The sequence below is a fragment of the Haliotis rubra genome, unplaced genomic scaffold (assembly GCF_003918875.1).
Source record: "Haliotis rubra isolate DU_JTF1 unplaced genomic scaffold, ASM391887v1 Scf33, whole genome shotgun sequence".
Classification (NCBI taxonomy): domain Eukaryota; kingdom Metazoa; phylum Mollusca; class Gastropoda; order Lepetellida; family Haliotidae; genus Haliotis; species Haliotis rubra.
In genome coordinates this window covers 1297583-1311389 of record NW_025767002.1, presented here as the reverse complement: position 1 = coordinate 1311389, position 13807 = coordinate 1297583, and the positions used below count along the sequence as shown (strand labels likewise).

Sequence of the window (13807 nt, the reverse complement as noted above, 5' to 3'; positions counted from 1 at the left end):
CTACTATTCCTCCAGAGAATCGTCCCAATCCTGACAATATCCTGACATGACCACATAGCCATTAACACTTATCTGACTTGGAAATTATCTACAAATGATGTGTATTGATGAGCTTGTCAAGCCAATATGTGTTCACTGTAAACATGCTGAGTGTTGAGATTTTCTGCAACACGATTATTAAGCTGTACATCCACAGAACTTATACTTGGGCAAAAGCTACATCACAAATATAAGGCTATGAAAAATTATAATCTGACCTCAAGCTTAAGAGTGAGCAAGTATGATTTTAATCCGCTTATAGCAATATTCCAGCAATATCATGGCAGGGGGACTCAAGCTTAAGAACAAACTTACATTTCATTCTCATTTGACAGAGGTAAGGCACAATTGCCTGGATCTAGGAAGTGCAAGAAAGATAACACACCTGACAAAATTTAGATAGCTGCAACAACAAAAACTTGTCTGTAAAATCACACTCAGCAATGATATATACAGTCGAGCACCGTTGTGTCGAACTCTGATAACTCGATATCTCGGTTGTCTCGATATAACATCTCGGTCCCAGCAAAATCCTTCATAATTTATCATTATTCAAGATCTTTTAACTCGATACGGTTGTCTCAATATTTCGGATATCTCGATATAATTTCATGGACCCAACAAGCAAAATTACCCTTTTAACTCGATATTCACCTACCTTTCATCGGCAAGTATCCCTCTGAACTGAGGTTGTTTCCACACATTTACACACGGTGCGGCATGAATCAAAGGGATGCGGTAGTGTAAACTAATTAGGGCTAATTGAGTTGAAGCTGTCACTTGAATGTTATGTAATTAATATGAATTAAGAAGGAAATAATTAGGAAATACTCACTGTTACGACTAAACACGACTGATAACGGATTATAGTTTCGAATCAAAACATACTGATAAGGGTTTTGTTTTCTTGCATAGTGATATGTGACGATATGCCCTGGTTGGATGTCTCAAAGTTCGGATAACTCGATATTTTTTCTTGGTCCCATGAATATGGAGACAACGGTGCTCGACTGTATTGTCAAGTTTGGTGCAATAACCCAGTGACTGAAATCATGAACATAGATCCACTCAACTTCCATACAATGACTGACTGACTGACTGAGTTTGGTTTTACGCCGCTTTTAGCAATATTCCAACAATATCACGGCGGGGGACACCAGAAATGGGCTTCACTCGTTGTACCCATGTGGGGATTCGAACCTTGGTCTTTGGCGTGACGAGCCAACGCTTTAACCACTAGACTACCCCACCGCCCCTCCATACAATGACATACTATCAACAAAGACACTGAGCATGACCACTCAATCCAAGAACAGGTCGTTGATGGCCCACATTCTCCCCCAAAGGAGGCAATATATAGTATCAGAACATCATTCCTGTCAAAATAACGAGAACACAAACAGTGATCATTTTCTCATGGCAGTGATAAGACAACCCCCAAAACAGGACCCGTGAAGATCCCGGTTAGAATTGGTCTTCAGCAACCAATGCTTGTCTTAAGTGTCCACTAATGGGATCGGGTGGTCCAGCTCGCTGACCTGGTTGACATGTGTAATCGTATCCCAGTTCCGTAGATCGATGTTCATGCTGCTGATCACTGGATTGTATGGTTCAGACTCGATTATTTACAGAATGCCGCCATATAGCTGGAATATTGCTGAGTGCGGTGTTAAACAACAAAACAACCAACCAATCTAAACACACCATTCAGTCAGTCTAGTTATCAAATGAAAGCAATAGTGAACTAAGAGAATTTGGTTGCAAATTAAAATCGATTTCACAAAAATATGAAAACATAGTCAGCAGTTTTTTTATTGTCCAAAACAAATGTTTGTGGTTACCGAGATGTAAAATTGTCTGCACCTTTTTCTCAGTCTCAGTTAAGAAAATAACCACACACGGTTCAGATTTATACCTTGTTTGGCTGCTGTCTGCAAACCATAACGCCTGAATTATCCACGATCTGAATCAGTTTAATATTACGATGAAGTACAAGACCTGTTATTAACTTTTCTTTGCCTCACAGACTGCTTCCTAAACATATATAGGTACTATTGCACATGATATTGTCAGACACATGATATGGTCAGCACAGGAAAGATGCCACACTCACAGACACTGATGACAAAATAACAGGGTCATAATGTGTTTACACAACCTGTTTTGACGGGAACATACATACACACATTGTGACACATGGCAATCCTTTTTCTTAATCCATACATTTGTACATCTTTTCTGGTTCAAGTATTGCAACATTACAATTTGAACAAAAAGAAACTAATATTTTTTGTAACTTATATTTTTAAAAAAGGTTAAAGAAAGGTGTCTGACTTTTTATACTGTTTAAGAGTTGTAAAAAACAACTGAAACCATTCTATGACAGAACAGATATCAATTTAGGCAATGTGCAGAACTAGCGAACAAATAAAAAGTGTTTTTTTAAATAAAAAGATAGCGAACAAATCCAATGGGCTTAAAAATAGGTGGGGTTTTTCACAGAAGTAACTAGGAGAAACATATTCAGGATGTCTGCTTGTCTGTGTCAAAAGTACAAAAAAAAACACTTTTAGAAATATCTTCAAGTCTGACAAAATGCAGAACAGACGAATCAAGCAGGCACTCAACAATGTTCATCCTAAATCAGGGTACCACCAGACAAAGACCTCCACCATGTCCATCTAATCATTTCAGTGTCTTCCCAGCACAACCACAAGCCGTGGGAACCTATTTTAACCACTTGCAAGATGCATAATATCTACCATGCTCACAAACTTTCATTGACAAAAAACGGTTGTCAATTGTACTCCACAAAATGAAACCCTAATTCGAACGTTTGTCCAACTTCTCATTACCTAGGAAACGACAAAAATCAAAGATTTCAAAGGAATAGCACCGGCCTGATGCTTACACAAGGTTTTATGAAGAAATTTTGAAAAGTTTAAGAGTTTGGCTGCATATACTCATTTGAGTACATGCAAATATTTGTAAATACTTCAGTACTTATGTTGACCAGTCCCAAGTCAGCACAAACAGCAGATGGCAGTAAAAAATTCAGATTTGAATTATAATTTGAACTATTTATGAAAATGAGAACATTAAAAAAAATCCAATTTCGGACAATATCATGCTATTTTGCCACCCAAAGGAACCTAGTTCTTACTCTGAGACAAATCTCTGATTATACATAACCAAGAACAGATAATCTGGACAAATACTAAACAAGGAACGCTACCTTCCAGATTAACAGTGTTCCCCCACTGCCTTACAATGACAGAAAGAGTGCTGGTGAACCCTGCTCCCCACAGGGTTGTCCTGACACGATGCAGGCACATTTGATGACTTGAATCCTAATCGATGACTTTCAGCTGCACTGCATCAAATCAGCACCTGACCTGAACCATACTGTCAGGCACCACTGATATATACAGCTAGAGTTGCATGGTCAGCACAAAATCGTTCAGGCCGACATCCTTTGACTTAAATTCCTGTATACACAACACCACATGAACACAATTACCAGTCAATGTTCAGTGTTCAGTCAATACTGAAGTCAAAGTTGATAGCAGTGCTTAACATCTCTCCAACACAATTATCTGCATTGATTGGAATCAAATCACAAAGCAAATGCAATGTTCTGGATTGTAAGCAGTATTTAGCCCAGTATCAGAAAAATACAATGTTCGGCACCAAATGAAGTATTTAGCTCACGTTTAGTTCTGCACTATTTAACTAATCTGGTGCTTACAAAGCTTTGCAATCACTGGAATAAATTAACTGCCCCGTGCATATAACAATGCCCTGCTCTGAAACTGTTTTCAACTACAAGTATAACAACCTAAACCATCTAGAAGGAATCGAGATACTTGGCAAGCGCAATGCTCTTCACTAGCTACCAGTTATCTACTTAACCAGATAACACAATGCTCTGTATCAGCTACCAGTTATCCACTCAACCACATAACACAATGCTCTGCATCAGCTACCAGTTATCCACTCAACCACACAACACAATGCTCTGTATCAGCTACCAATTATCCACTCAACCACATAACACAATGCTCTGTATCAGCTACCAGTTATCCACTCAACCACACAACACAATGCTCTGTATCAGCTGGCAGTTATCCACTCAACCACACAACACAATGCTCTGTATCAGCTACCAGTTATCCACTCAACCACACAACACAATGCTCTGTATCAGCTACCAGTTATCCACTCAACCACACAACACAATGCTCTGTATCAGCTACCAGTTATCCACTCAACCACACAACACAATGCTCTGTATCAGCTACCAGTTATCCACTCAACCACTCAACCACATAACACAATGCTCTGTATCAGCTACCAATTATCCACTCAACCACACAACACAATGCTCTGTATCAGCTGGCAGTTATCAACTCAACCACATAACACAATGCTCTGTACTAGCTACAAGAAATAAACTTACCGAGCCAACATAATGGTCATAACCATCTGTCAGCAATCAACTTACCTGGACAATACAATGCTCTTCACTATCCAGCAATAACAACCTCCCCTGGACATTACAATGCTCTTAGTTATCTGACAGTTATTAACTCACCTGACAAACACAATGTTCTTCACTCCACTATCCAGCAGCAACTAAATCACCTGGACAATACAATGCTCTTCACTATCTGGCAGTAATTAACTCACCTGACAAATACAATGCTCTTCACTATCCAGCAGCAACTAAATCACCTGGACAATACAATGCTCTTCACTATCTGGCAGTAATTAACTCACCTGACAAATACAATGCTCTCAGCTATCCAGCAGCAACCAAATCACATGAACATTACAATGCTCTTCACTATCTGGCAGTAATGAACTCACCTGACAAACACAACCCTCTTCACTACCTGGCAGTAATTAACTCACCTGGCAAATACAATGTTCTGTGCTGACTGGAAGTACTTGGCTAATGAGAGGTAGACATGGTTGAGGTTGGCACAGAAGCCACACCATGAGGCATACACAAACAGCAGCACATCCTGCAAACAGACAAAACATACATCAAATATCGGAAGGGTGCATTCCAATTCTTAGTTCACTGTAATATATTTCTGCATAATAACTGACAGAAAATTAAGAACACCACTTAATCATCACCATATCAGCGAAGTGGTACCTTTTGAATCATCAACACTATCACAAACAGGATTCTGATACTTCAACTGCCTTGACATTTAAAACAGCAGCTTCCTAATACCCATAAAATAACATTGTATATTCCTTGAAAGAATATTGAACACACCATATATATCCCATTTTCTGGAAAGACTTTTCTGACACATGGGATATTTCTTCAACAACACCATGAACCAAACATCTACAAAGTGAGGTGAGGTGAAATTGGGTTTAACGTCGTACTGGAGAATATTTCGGCCATATGGCGGCGCAACGCATGCGGTGTATGTGTATTGCTTGCTTGTACTAGCCCAGACTTAAGCTGGTTTTATAGTGCTAGCTCACTGAGATACCATGCCGCAGTGAAGCATGAATACCCCACTCAGACACAGTATACTGACTCGAAGCCAATTCAGTCCTTGTTGTACCCATTAATGCCAACCAGGCAGGGACCAACAAGTACCATATTAAACGTGCTTCGAAGCCGAGGGCAGGGACCAACAAGTAGGACTTCGAAAGGAGATATTTTAATTGGCGTTGACAGACTGCCTGCCATGTGCTAAGCATGAGCTGACGTTAACGTCTAATATTAAGAAAGATATAATTTTATTATCCCGGAGGAAATTCTTATACATCCAACTGTCTCAATATGAATATGTACACAGTTCACAAAATATACACAATAATTACACGCTCAAAACAGATGCTATTTACACAATAAAACTGACAGGATATAATTCAATTAACCACATAGGTAAAGAGGCTGAATAATTCCTAGTTGTAATCACCTGATGGTGATTTAAAATATTTGTTGCATTCACTACTAATACTTGATGGTATGAAAGACTTTGTCGAGCGCTCTGTTTTGAGGGAAGGTAATCGACAGCAGCGTCCAGAAGGAAGTAGTTCAAAATGGTGAGATCAAATATGTCAACTATCAAATCTAATTTGCATATACTCATTTGAGTACATGCAAATATTTGTAAATACTTCAGTACATATGTCGACCAGTCCCAAGTCAGCACCAACAGCAGATGGCAGTAAAAAATTCAGATTTGAATTATAATTTGAACTATTTATGAAAATGAGAACATTAAAAAAAATCCAATTTCGGACAATATCATGCTATTTTGCCACCCAAAGGAACCTAGTTCTTACTCTGAGACAAATCTTTGATAATACATAACCAAGAACAGATAATCTGGACAAATACTAAACAAGGAACTCTACCTTCCAGATTAACAGTGTTCCCCCACTGCCTTACAATAACAGAAAGAGTGCTGGTGAACCCTGCTCCCCACAGGGTTGTCCTGACACGATACAGGCACATTTGATGACTTGAATCCTAATCGATGACTTTCAGCTGCACTGCATCAAATCAGCACCTGACCTGAACCATACTGTCAGGCACCACTGATATATACAGCTAGAGTTGCATGGTCAGCACAAAATCAGTCAGGCCGACATCCTTTGACTTAAATTCCTGTATACACAACACCACATGAACACAATTACCAGTCAATGTTCAGTGTTCAGCCAATACTGAAGTCAAAGTTGATAGCAGTGCTTAACATCTCTCCAACACAATTATCTGCATTGATTGGAATCAAATCACAAAGCAAATGCAATGTTCTGGATTGTAAGCAGTATTTAGCCCAGTATCAGAAAAATACAATGTTAGGCACCAAATGAAGTATTTAGCTCCGTTTAGTTCTGCACTATTTAACTAATCTGGTGCTTACAAAGCTTTGCAATCACTGGAATAAATTAACTGCCCGTGCATATAACAATGCCCTGCTCTGAAACTGTTTTCAACTACAAGTATAACAACCAAATCATCTAGAAGGAATCGAGATACTTGGCAAGCATGAAATGCTCTTCACTAGCTACCAGTTATCTACTTAACCAGATAACATAATGCTCTTATCACTACCAGTTATCCACTAACCAGCTCTGTATCTACCAGTTATCCACCAACCACACAACACAATGCTCTGTATCAGCTGGCAGTTATCCACTCAACCACATAACACAATGCTCTGTATCAGCTACCAGTTATCCACTCAACCACACAACACAATGCTCTGTATCAGCTACCAGTTATCCACTCAACCACATAACACAATGCTCTGTATCAGCTACCAGTTATCCACTCAACCACACAACACAATGCTCTGTATCAGCAACCACATACAACACAATGCTCTTATCAGCTACCAGTTATCCACTCAACCACACAACACAATGCTCTGTATCAGCTACCAGTTATCCACTCAACCACATAACACAATGCTCTGTATCAGCTACCAGTTATCCACTCAACCACATAACACAATGCTCTGTATCAGCTACCAGTTATCCACTCAACCACACAACACAATGCTCTGTATCAGCTACCAGTTATCCACTCAACCACACAACACAATGCTCTGTATCAGCTATCCACACAACACATCCACTTAACAACCACTACCAAAGTATAACACAATGCTCTGTATCAGCTACCAGTTATCCACTCAACCACACAACACAATGCTCTGTATCAGCTGGCAGTTATCCACTCAACTCAATCAGCTACATAAACACACATGCTCTGTACTCAGCTACCAAGAACTCCAACCACATAACACAATGCTCTGTATCACCGAGCCAACATAATGGTCATAAACCATCTGTCAGCAATCAACTTACCTCGGACAATACAATGGACAATCCAGCAGTAATCAACTGCCTGGACAATCAATGCTATTCACTATCTGCAATAACAGCCTCCCCTGGACATTACAATGCTCTTAGCTATCTGACAGTTATTAACTCACCTGACAAACACAATGCTCTTCACTATCCAGCAGCAACTAAATCACCTGGACAATACAATGCTCTTAGCTATCTGGCAGTAATTAACTCACCTGACAAATACAATGCTCTTCACTATCCAGCAGCAACTAAATCACCTGGACAATACAATGCTCTTAGCTATCTGACAGTTATTAACTCACCTGACAAACACAATGCTCTTCACTATCCAGCAGCAACTAAATCACCTGGACAATACAATGCTCTTAGTTATTTGGCAGTAATTAACTCACCTGACAAATACAATGCTCTCAGCTATCCAGCAGCAACCAAATCACATGGACATTACAATGCTCTTCACTATCTGGCAGTAATTAACTCACCTGACAAACACAACCCTCTTCACTACCTGGCAGTAATTAACTCACCTGGCAAATACAATGTTCTGTGCTGACTGGAAGTACTTGGCTAATGAGAGGTAGACATGGTTGAGGTTGGCACAGAAGCCACACCATGAGGCATACACAAACAGCAGCACATCCTGCAAACAGACAAAACATACATCAAATATCGGGAAGGGTGCATTCAATTCTTAGTTCACTGTAATATATTTCTGCATAATAACTGACAGAAAATTAAGAACACCACTTAATCATCACCATATCAGCGGAAGTGGTAACTTTTGAATCATCAACACTATCACAAACAGGATTCTGATACTTTGAACTGCCTTGACATTTAAACAGCAGCTTCCTAATACCCATAAAATAACATTGTATATTCCTTGAAAGAATATTGAACACACCATATATATCCCATTTTCTGGAAAGACTTTTCTGACACATGGGATATTTCTTCAACAACACCATGAACCAAACATCTACAAAGTGAGGTGAGGTGAAATTGGGTTTAACGTCGTACTGGAGAATATTTCGCTCATATGGCGGCGTGCATGCGTGTGTATGTGTATGTGCGGCTGCTTGTACTAGCCCAGACTTAAGCTGGTTTTATAGTGCTAGCTCACTGAGATACCATGCCGCAGTGAAGCATGAATACCCCACTCAGACACAGTATACTGACTCCGAGCCAACCAGTCCTTGTTGTACCCATTAATACCGAAGAGCGCCAGGCAGGGACCAACAAGTACTATATTTTAACGTCTTTTGGTATGACGCGGTCGGGGATCGAACCCGCGACCTTCCGCACTCCGGGCGGACGCTCTAACCACTACACAACGGAGGCGGTCCATCTACAAAGTAGTCACATGATACTTTAACAGTAAATGAACGTGATTTGCCTTGAGATTCCCATCCTCATTCATAAAGTTTAACAATGTCAGATATGTCAATACACCTACTCTGAAAAAATGTCTGTGAATCAAGCATTTTCCAGTTCAAGGTAGGAATGTATCCACTAAGCTCTGTTCATCCAAGGATTGTCCATCTCTCTATCTTGATCATGTTATATCTTTCACTGTTCAGCATTAAACAATGAACATGTGCAAAGAATTTGACTATGGGTACAACTGAATTCTGTAAGCAACACAGAAGAATGTACACAAATATAGATAACCCTTTTCATTAAACACCGCAATGTATACTATTGTATGCTGCAAAGGCCTTGTCTTCGAAACAAAGACCAACTCTATGGTGTAGTGGAGAAAGAATCTGAGGGCAGAAAATCCCATACCAAAGACGATAAAATACAGTACTTGTTGTTACCTTGCCCTGTGCTCAACAGTTGGGGATAAGACAAAAGCATGGTTTGTTTGTTTGTTTGTTTAACGTCGCACTCAGCAATTTTCTATTCATATGACAGCAGCCTCTAATAATCGTGACCAGACAATCCAGTGATTGACATCAGAGCATTGATAAGCGCAACAGGGATATAGAGAATCTCACCCAAGTGTCTTTTGATATAAGATAACGTCACACTCAGCAATGTTCTATTCATATGACAACAGCCTCTAATAATCGTGACCAGACAATCCAGTGATTGACATCAGAGCATTGATCAGTGCAACAGGGATGTAGAGAATCTCACCCAAGTGTCTTTTGATATAAATTATCATATGATAAAGTTACATATATTCGAGGCTTGTCGAGTCTTGATATATTTGATATCAGGAGACACAAGGGTGAGATTATATCTATCAACAAAAATCACTCTTCGTTCATTTTCAATGAAACATGTACATCTCCCAACACGGTACTGTCATTATACTTGCAGTGCAGCGATGTCATAGCATTGTGACATCATCAAGTTCATGATGTCATAGCACTGTCAGGGCATTGCAGAAAATCTATTGTCAAAACGATATCTCCTCCTAGGAGATATCGTTTGATCTCACACAAGCAATATCTCCTGGGGAACACAGTTTTTGATGATAAATGATGACTTGCGTCAAGAGAGCTTGACCATCCAATCCCATTAGTTGTCTCTTACTACAGTTGATCCATTCTGCTCCTGTGGTCGCCCCTATGAGGATACTTTACATTACTTCTTTACTTGTCCTAATTATTCCAACATCAGATATCACATGTATTTTTTACGAACATGGATATAATTTAAATTCTGTCCTAAATGGCAATCCAAACAAAAATAAACTCACAAATTCTTTTATACTAAAATCTGTCCATACTTTTATAATAAATTCGCATAGGTTTGATAAATGATTAATGATGTTCAATAGCAGGTTGCTTGCTTTCCTATCATGCTGCATATTATTTGATGTTTGTTTTATTCATGTATCAATGAAATGGAGAGGTATTCAAATAAGCCATTACGGCTTGTTTACCAATCCTAGTTCAATATATTTTGAATAAAATATATTTACACTACTACAAGCATGAGTTGTTGAAGACAATGTTTCACCCGTACCTGGTCAATTCAGAGTGAATAAAGTATGTCTGAGAGGGGTATCAATGTTAAACTGCAGCATGGTATCTCAGAAGGCTGGTATCTCAAAATGCTGGTTGCATTATAACTACGAATGGTAAAACACACACATGCATGTACAATAATCTTCAGCACAACATTAATCCCACCCCACCCCACCTCACCTCACCTCACCTCACCTCACCTCACACACACACAAAAAAACTAAAACAAATTTTTGGAACATGAACATGCCAAGTTGAAACTAACACCTTTTTTTAAACGTTTAATGGAACAAAACAATGAAACATAGCATTTGCAATGGCCATAAATAGTTTCATTGCAATGACAAGAAGAAGCAATAATAAGGTTTTTGTTTTCATCAAGTTTTATGATGGCAGTAAAAATGAAACATTCCCACATAGACTCTGAAGCATGAGACACTGGACTGTTGATAACAGTCATGCAACACTGACCAGCATCCAAAGTGGGATTCTGACAAAAACTAGCGTGGGTCATATCACCAACAAAATCATTCCCAACCAAATTAATTTCATCACTATAAACTAACATTCAGTCAAGCTTGCGTGTATTTGGCTTCATCAAAAGTGATATTCTTATCATATCGGTGTTGAAACAAACATGCTCCACTGAGAAAATTATAGACAAAAGAAATCCAGAATTACAAAAATCACATCCCCTCAGTCATATCTAAACCCAGTTGATGCATGTGAGGAATATTAGAAGGAGATGTTTTGCAACTGTGTACAATATATCACTCAGTCAGCCTCAGGGAGTTGGGTTTTTTTTTCATTTTTGCTAGAAACCTGAGATTTACCGCACAGAAAAATGGTGCAACCAACACCAGGCCATAAACCTAGAGAGTTATAAACCTTTTTCCCCCTTATCAGAGCAGAAATGAAAGTCTACCCACTGATCCAAGGAAGCTAATGGTGAAACGGGCCTGAGGGGTTTTACAAACTCTTGATGTTTGTGAACCTGATACTCCAGGAGAGAAACATTTCAGCGATTTATGGCAGCGTGATGCAGGTAGAATATAACTGGCACCCTGGTTCAGTGCTTCCACTATCAGCAATCAGCATGAGAACAAATGTGCAGGTCAGGGAACAAGTGTTCCAGAACAAGAGTGAGGATCCACTCCACTGTTATATAATGACATACAATCAGTCAGGTCAGGATGTTTCACCCAGTCTCAAGTTTGTTAGTTCTTGCAACACGTTTTGGGCACTGGCCAGGTCATAATGGGTGGACAAGCTTTGGGCTCTAGTGGGTGATTGTGACCTTGAATCCCAACACAAACAATCTTTGGGTTCTGGTGGGTGATTGTGACCTTGAATCCCAACACAGCAACCTTTGGGTGCTGGTGGGTGATTGTGACCTTGAATCCCAACACAGCACCTTTGGGTGCTAGTGGGTGATTGTGACCTTGAATCCCAACACAGCAACCTTTGGGTGCTAGTGGGTGATTGTGACCTTGAATCCCAACACAGCAACCTTTGGGTGCTGGTGGGGTGTTCTCACCCTGAACCTCCACAAGTAGACAAGCTTTGAGTACAAGTAGGTTATTCAGACCCAGAATATCAACAGGAAGACAATTTTTGAGTGCTGGTGGGTTATCCAGACCCAGAATCCCAAAAGGAAGACAAACCAAAGAAAGGAGACCCGTAAGGGTCCCTGTTAGAATTGATCTTCAGTAACCCATGCTTGTCGTAAGAGGCGACTAACGGGATCGGGTGATCGGGCTGACTGGGTTGACCCATGTCATCGGTTCCCAATTGCGTAGATCGATGTTCATGCTGTTGATCCCTGGATTGTCTGGTCCAGACTCGATTATTTACAGACCGCCGGCATATAGCTGGAATATTACTGAGTGCGGCGTAAAACTAAACTCACTCACTCACCAAGGGAAGGAGAACCTGTTATCATGAACATGACCTGGAATCACAATGAAAACAAGTACCTCATGTTACTAGGTGGTATCTGCAATACTGACAAGGTAGAAACATATGTCTCCTGGATTACACAGACTTCAGCCACAAGACCATAGTTCAATCACTCAAAGCTCTTTCAGTCTCACCTGGTTTCTGAATGATTTGAAATTTAAAGGTGACCCCACTACCTGAACAAATACTGGACAGGGTAGGGCTAGGTACATTATATTAAGAGCTAAGCTAAAATAAAAGACAACATTGTAATGGTAAATCAAAAGGCAATTAAATATGATGCCATAACTAGCTGATGCAGCAGGTTTCGAAACCTATCATGTACATACAATGAGGGGCAGTGAGTTAGTCCAGTGGTTAAAGTGTTCGCTCATCACACGTTCAATTCCTCCCCACAGGTACAATTTTGTAACGCCCATTTCTGATGTCCCCCACCATGATGTTGCTGGAATTATATAGTGGAATATTGCTAACAGCAGCAGTAAAACCATACTCACTCACTCACTTCTTGAATATCCATTCAATCTTTACTGAATTCATCCCCGAAAAGGTTTTACAAATGAGATTTGTGATGAACTGCAGACCACGTCATCTTTAACATCACAACTATGAAAATAATTGCCCCAACCATCAAGCAGTGTCATTAATTAATGACAACTGATGTTCTGACAAGGGTCAGAAAATGAATCCCCAATAAACAGAGAACAGACCTTTGACTGGATGGACCATTCATCTGGCGGACACATTCTTGATACAATTGTCTGGTGAGGGAAAGCAGTTTGATGTCTCTGCACGTAGCTTCTCATCATTAATAGGAGTAGACACCATTGATCAAATCTAACTATTCCGATGCTCATTTCAGACTTGTGATGAAACTACAAGAACCGAATAATGTGCCGAAAACAACCAGTCTCTCTGGATATTAACAAGTTTGGGACTAAGGGGCCAGTCACATATCTTTCACAGGT

At 39.8% G+C, this 13807-nt stretch overlaps 1 protein-coding gene across 1 annotated transcript in view; it reads right to left on the bottom strand.

Moving 5' to 3' along the window:
* The window catches only part of LOC124284104 (thioredoxin domain-containing protein 11-like), a 70564-nt gene that overhangs the window by 18902 nt on the left and 37855 nt on the right, over window positions 1-13807 (bottom strand). The window contains exon 13 of the mRNA XM_046720162.1: window positions 8427-8539. Coding sequence (XP_046576118.1) covers window positions 8427-8539 — 113 coding nt within the window. The remainder of the gene's footprint in view (window positions 1-8426; window positions 8540-13807) is intronic.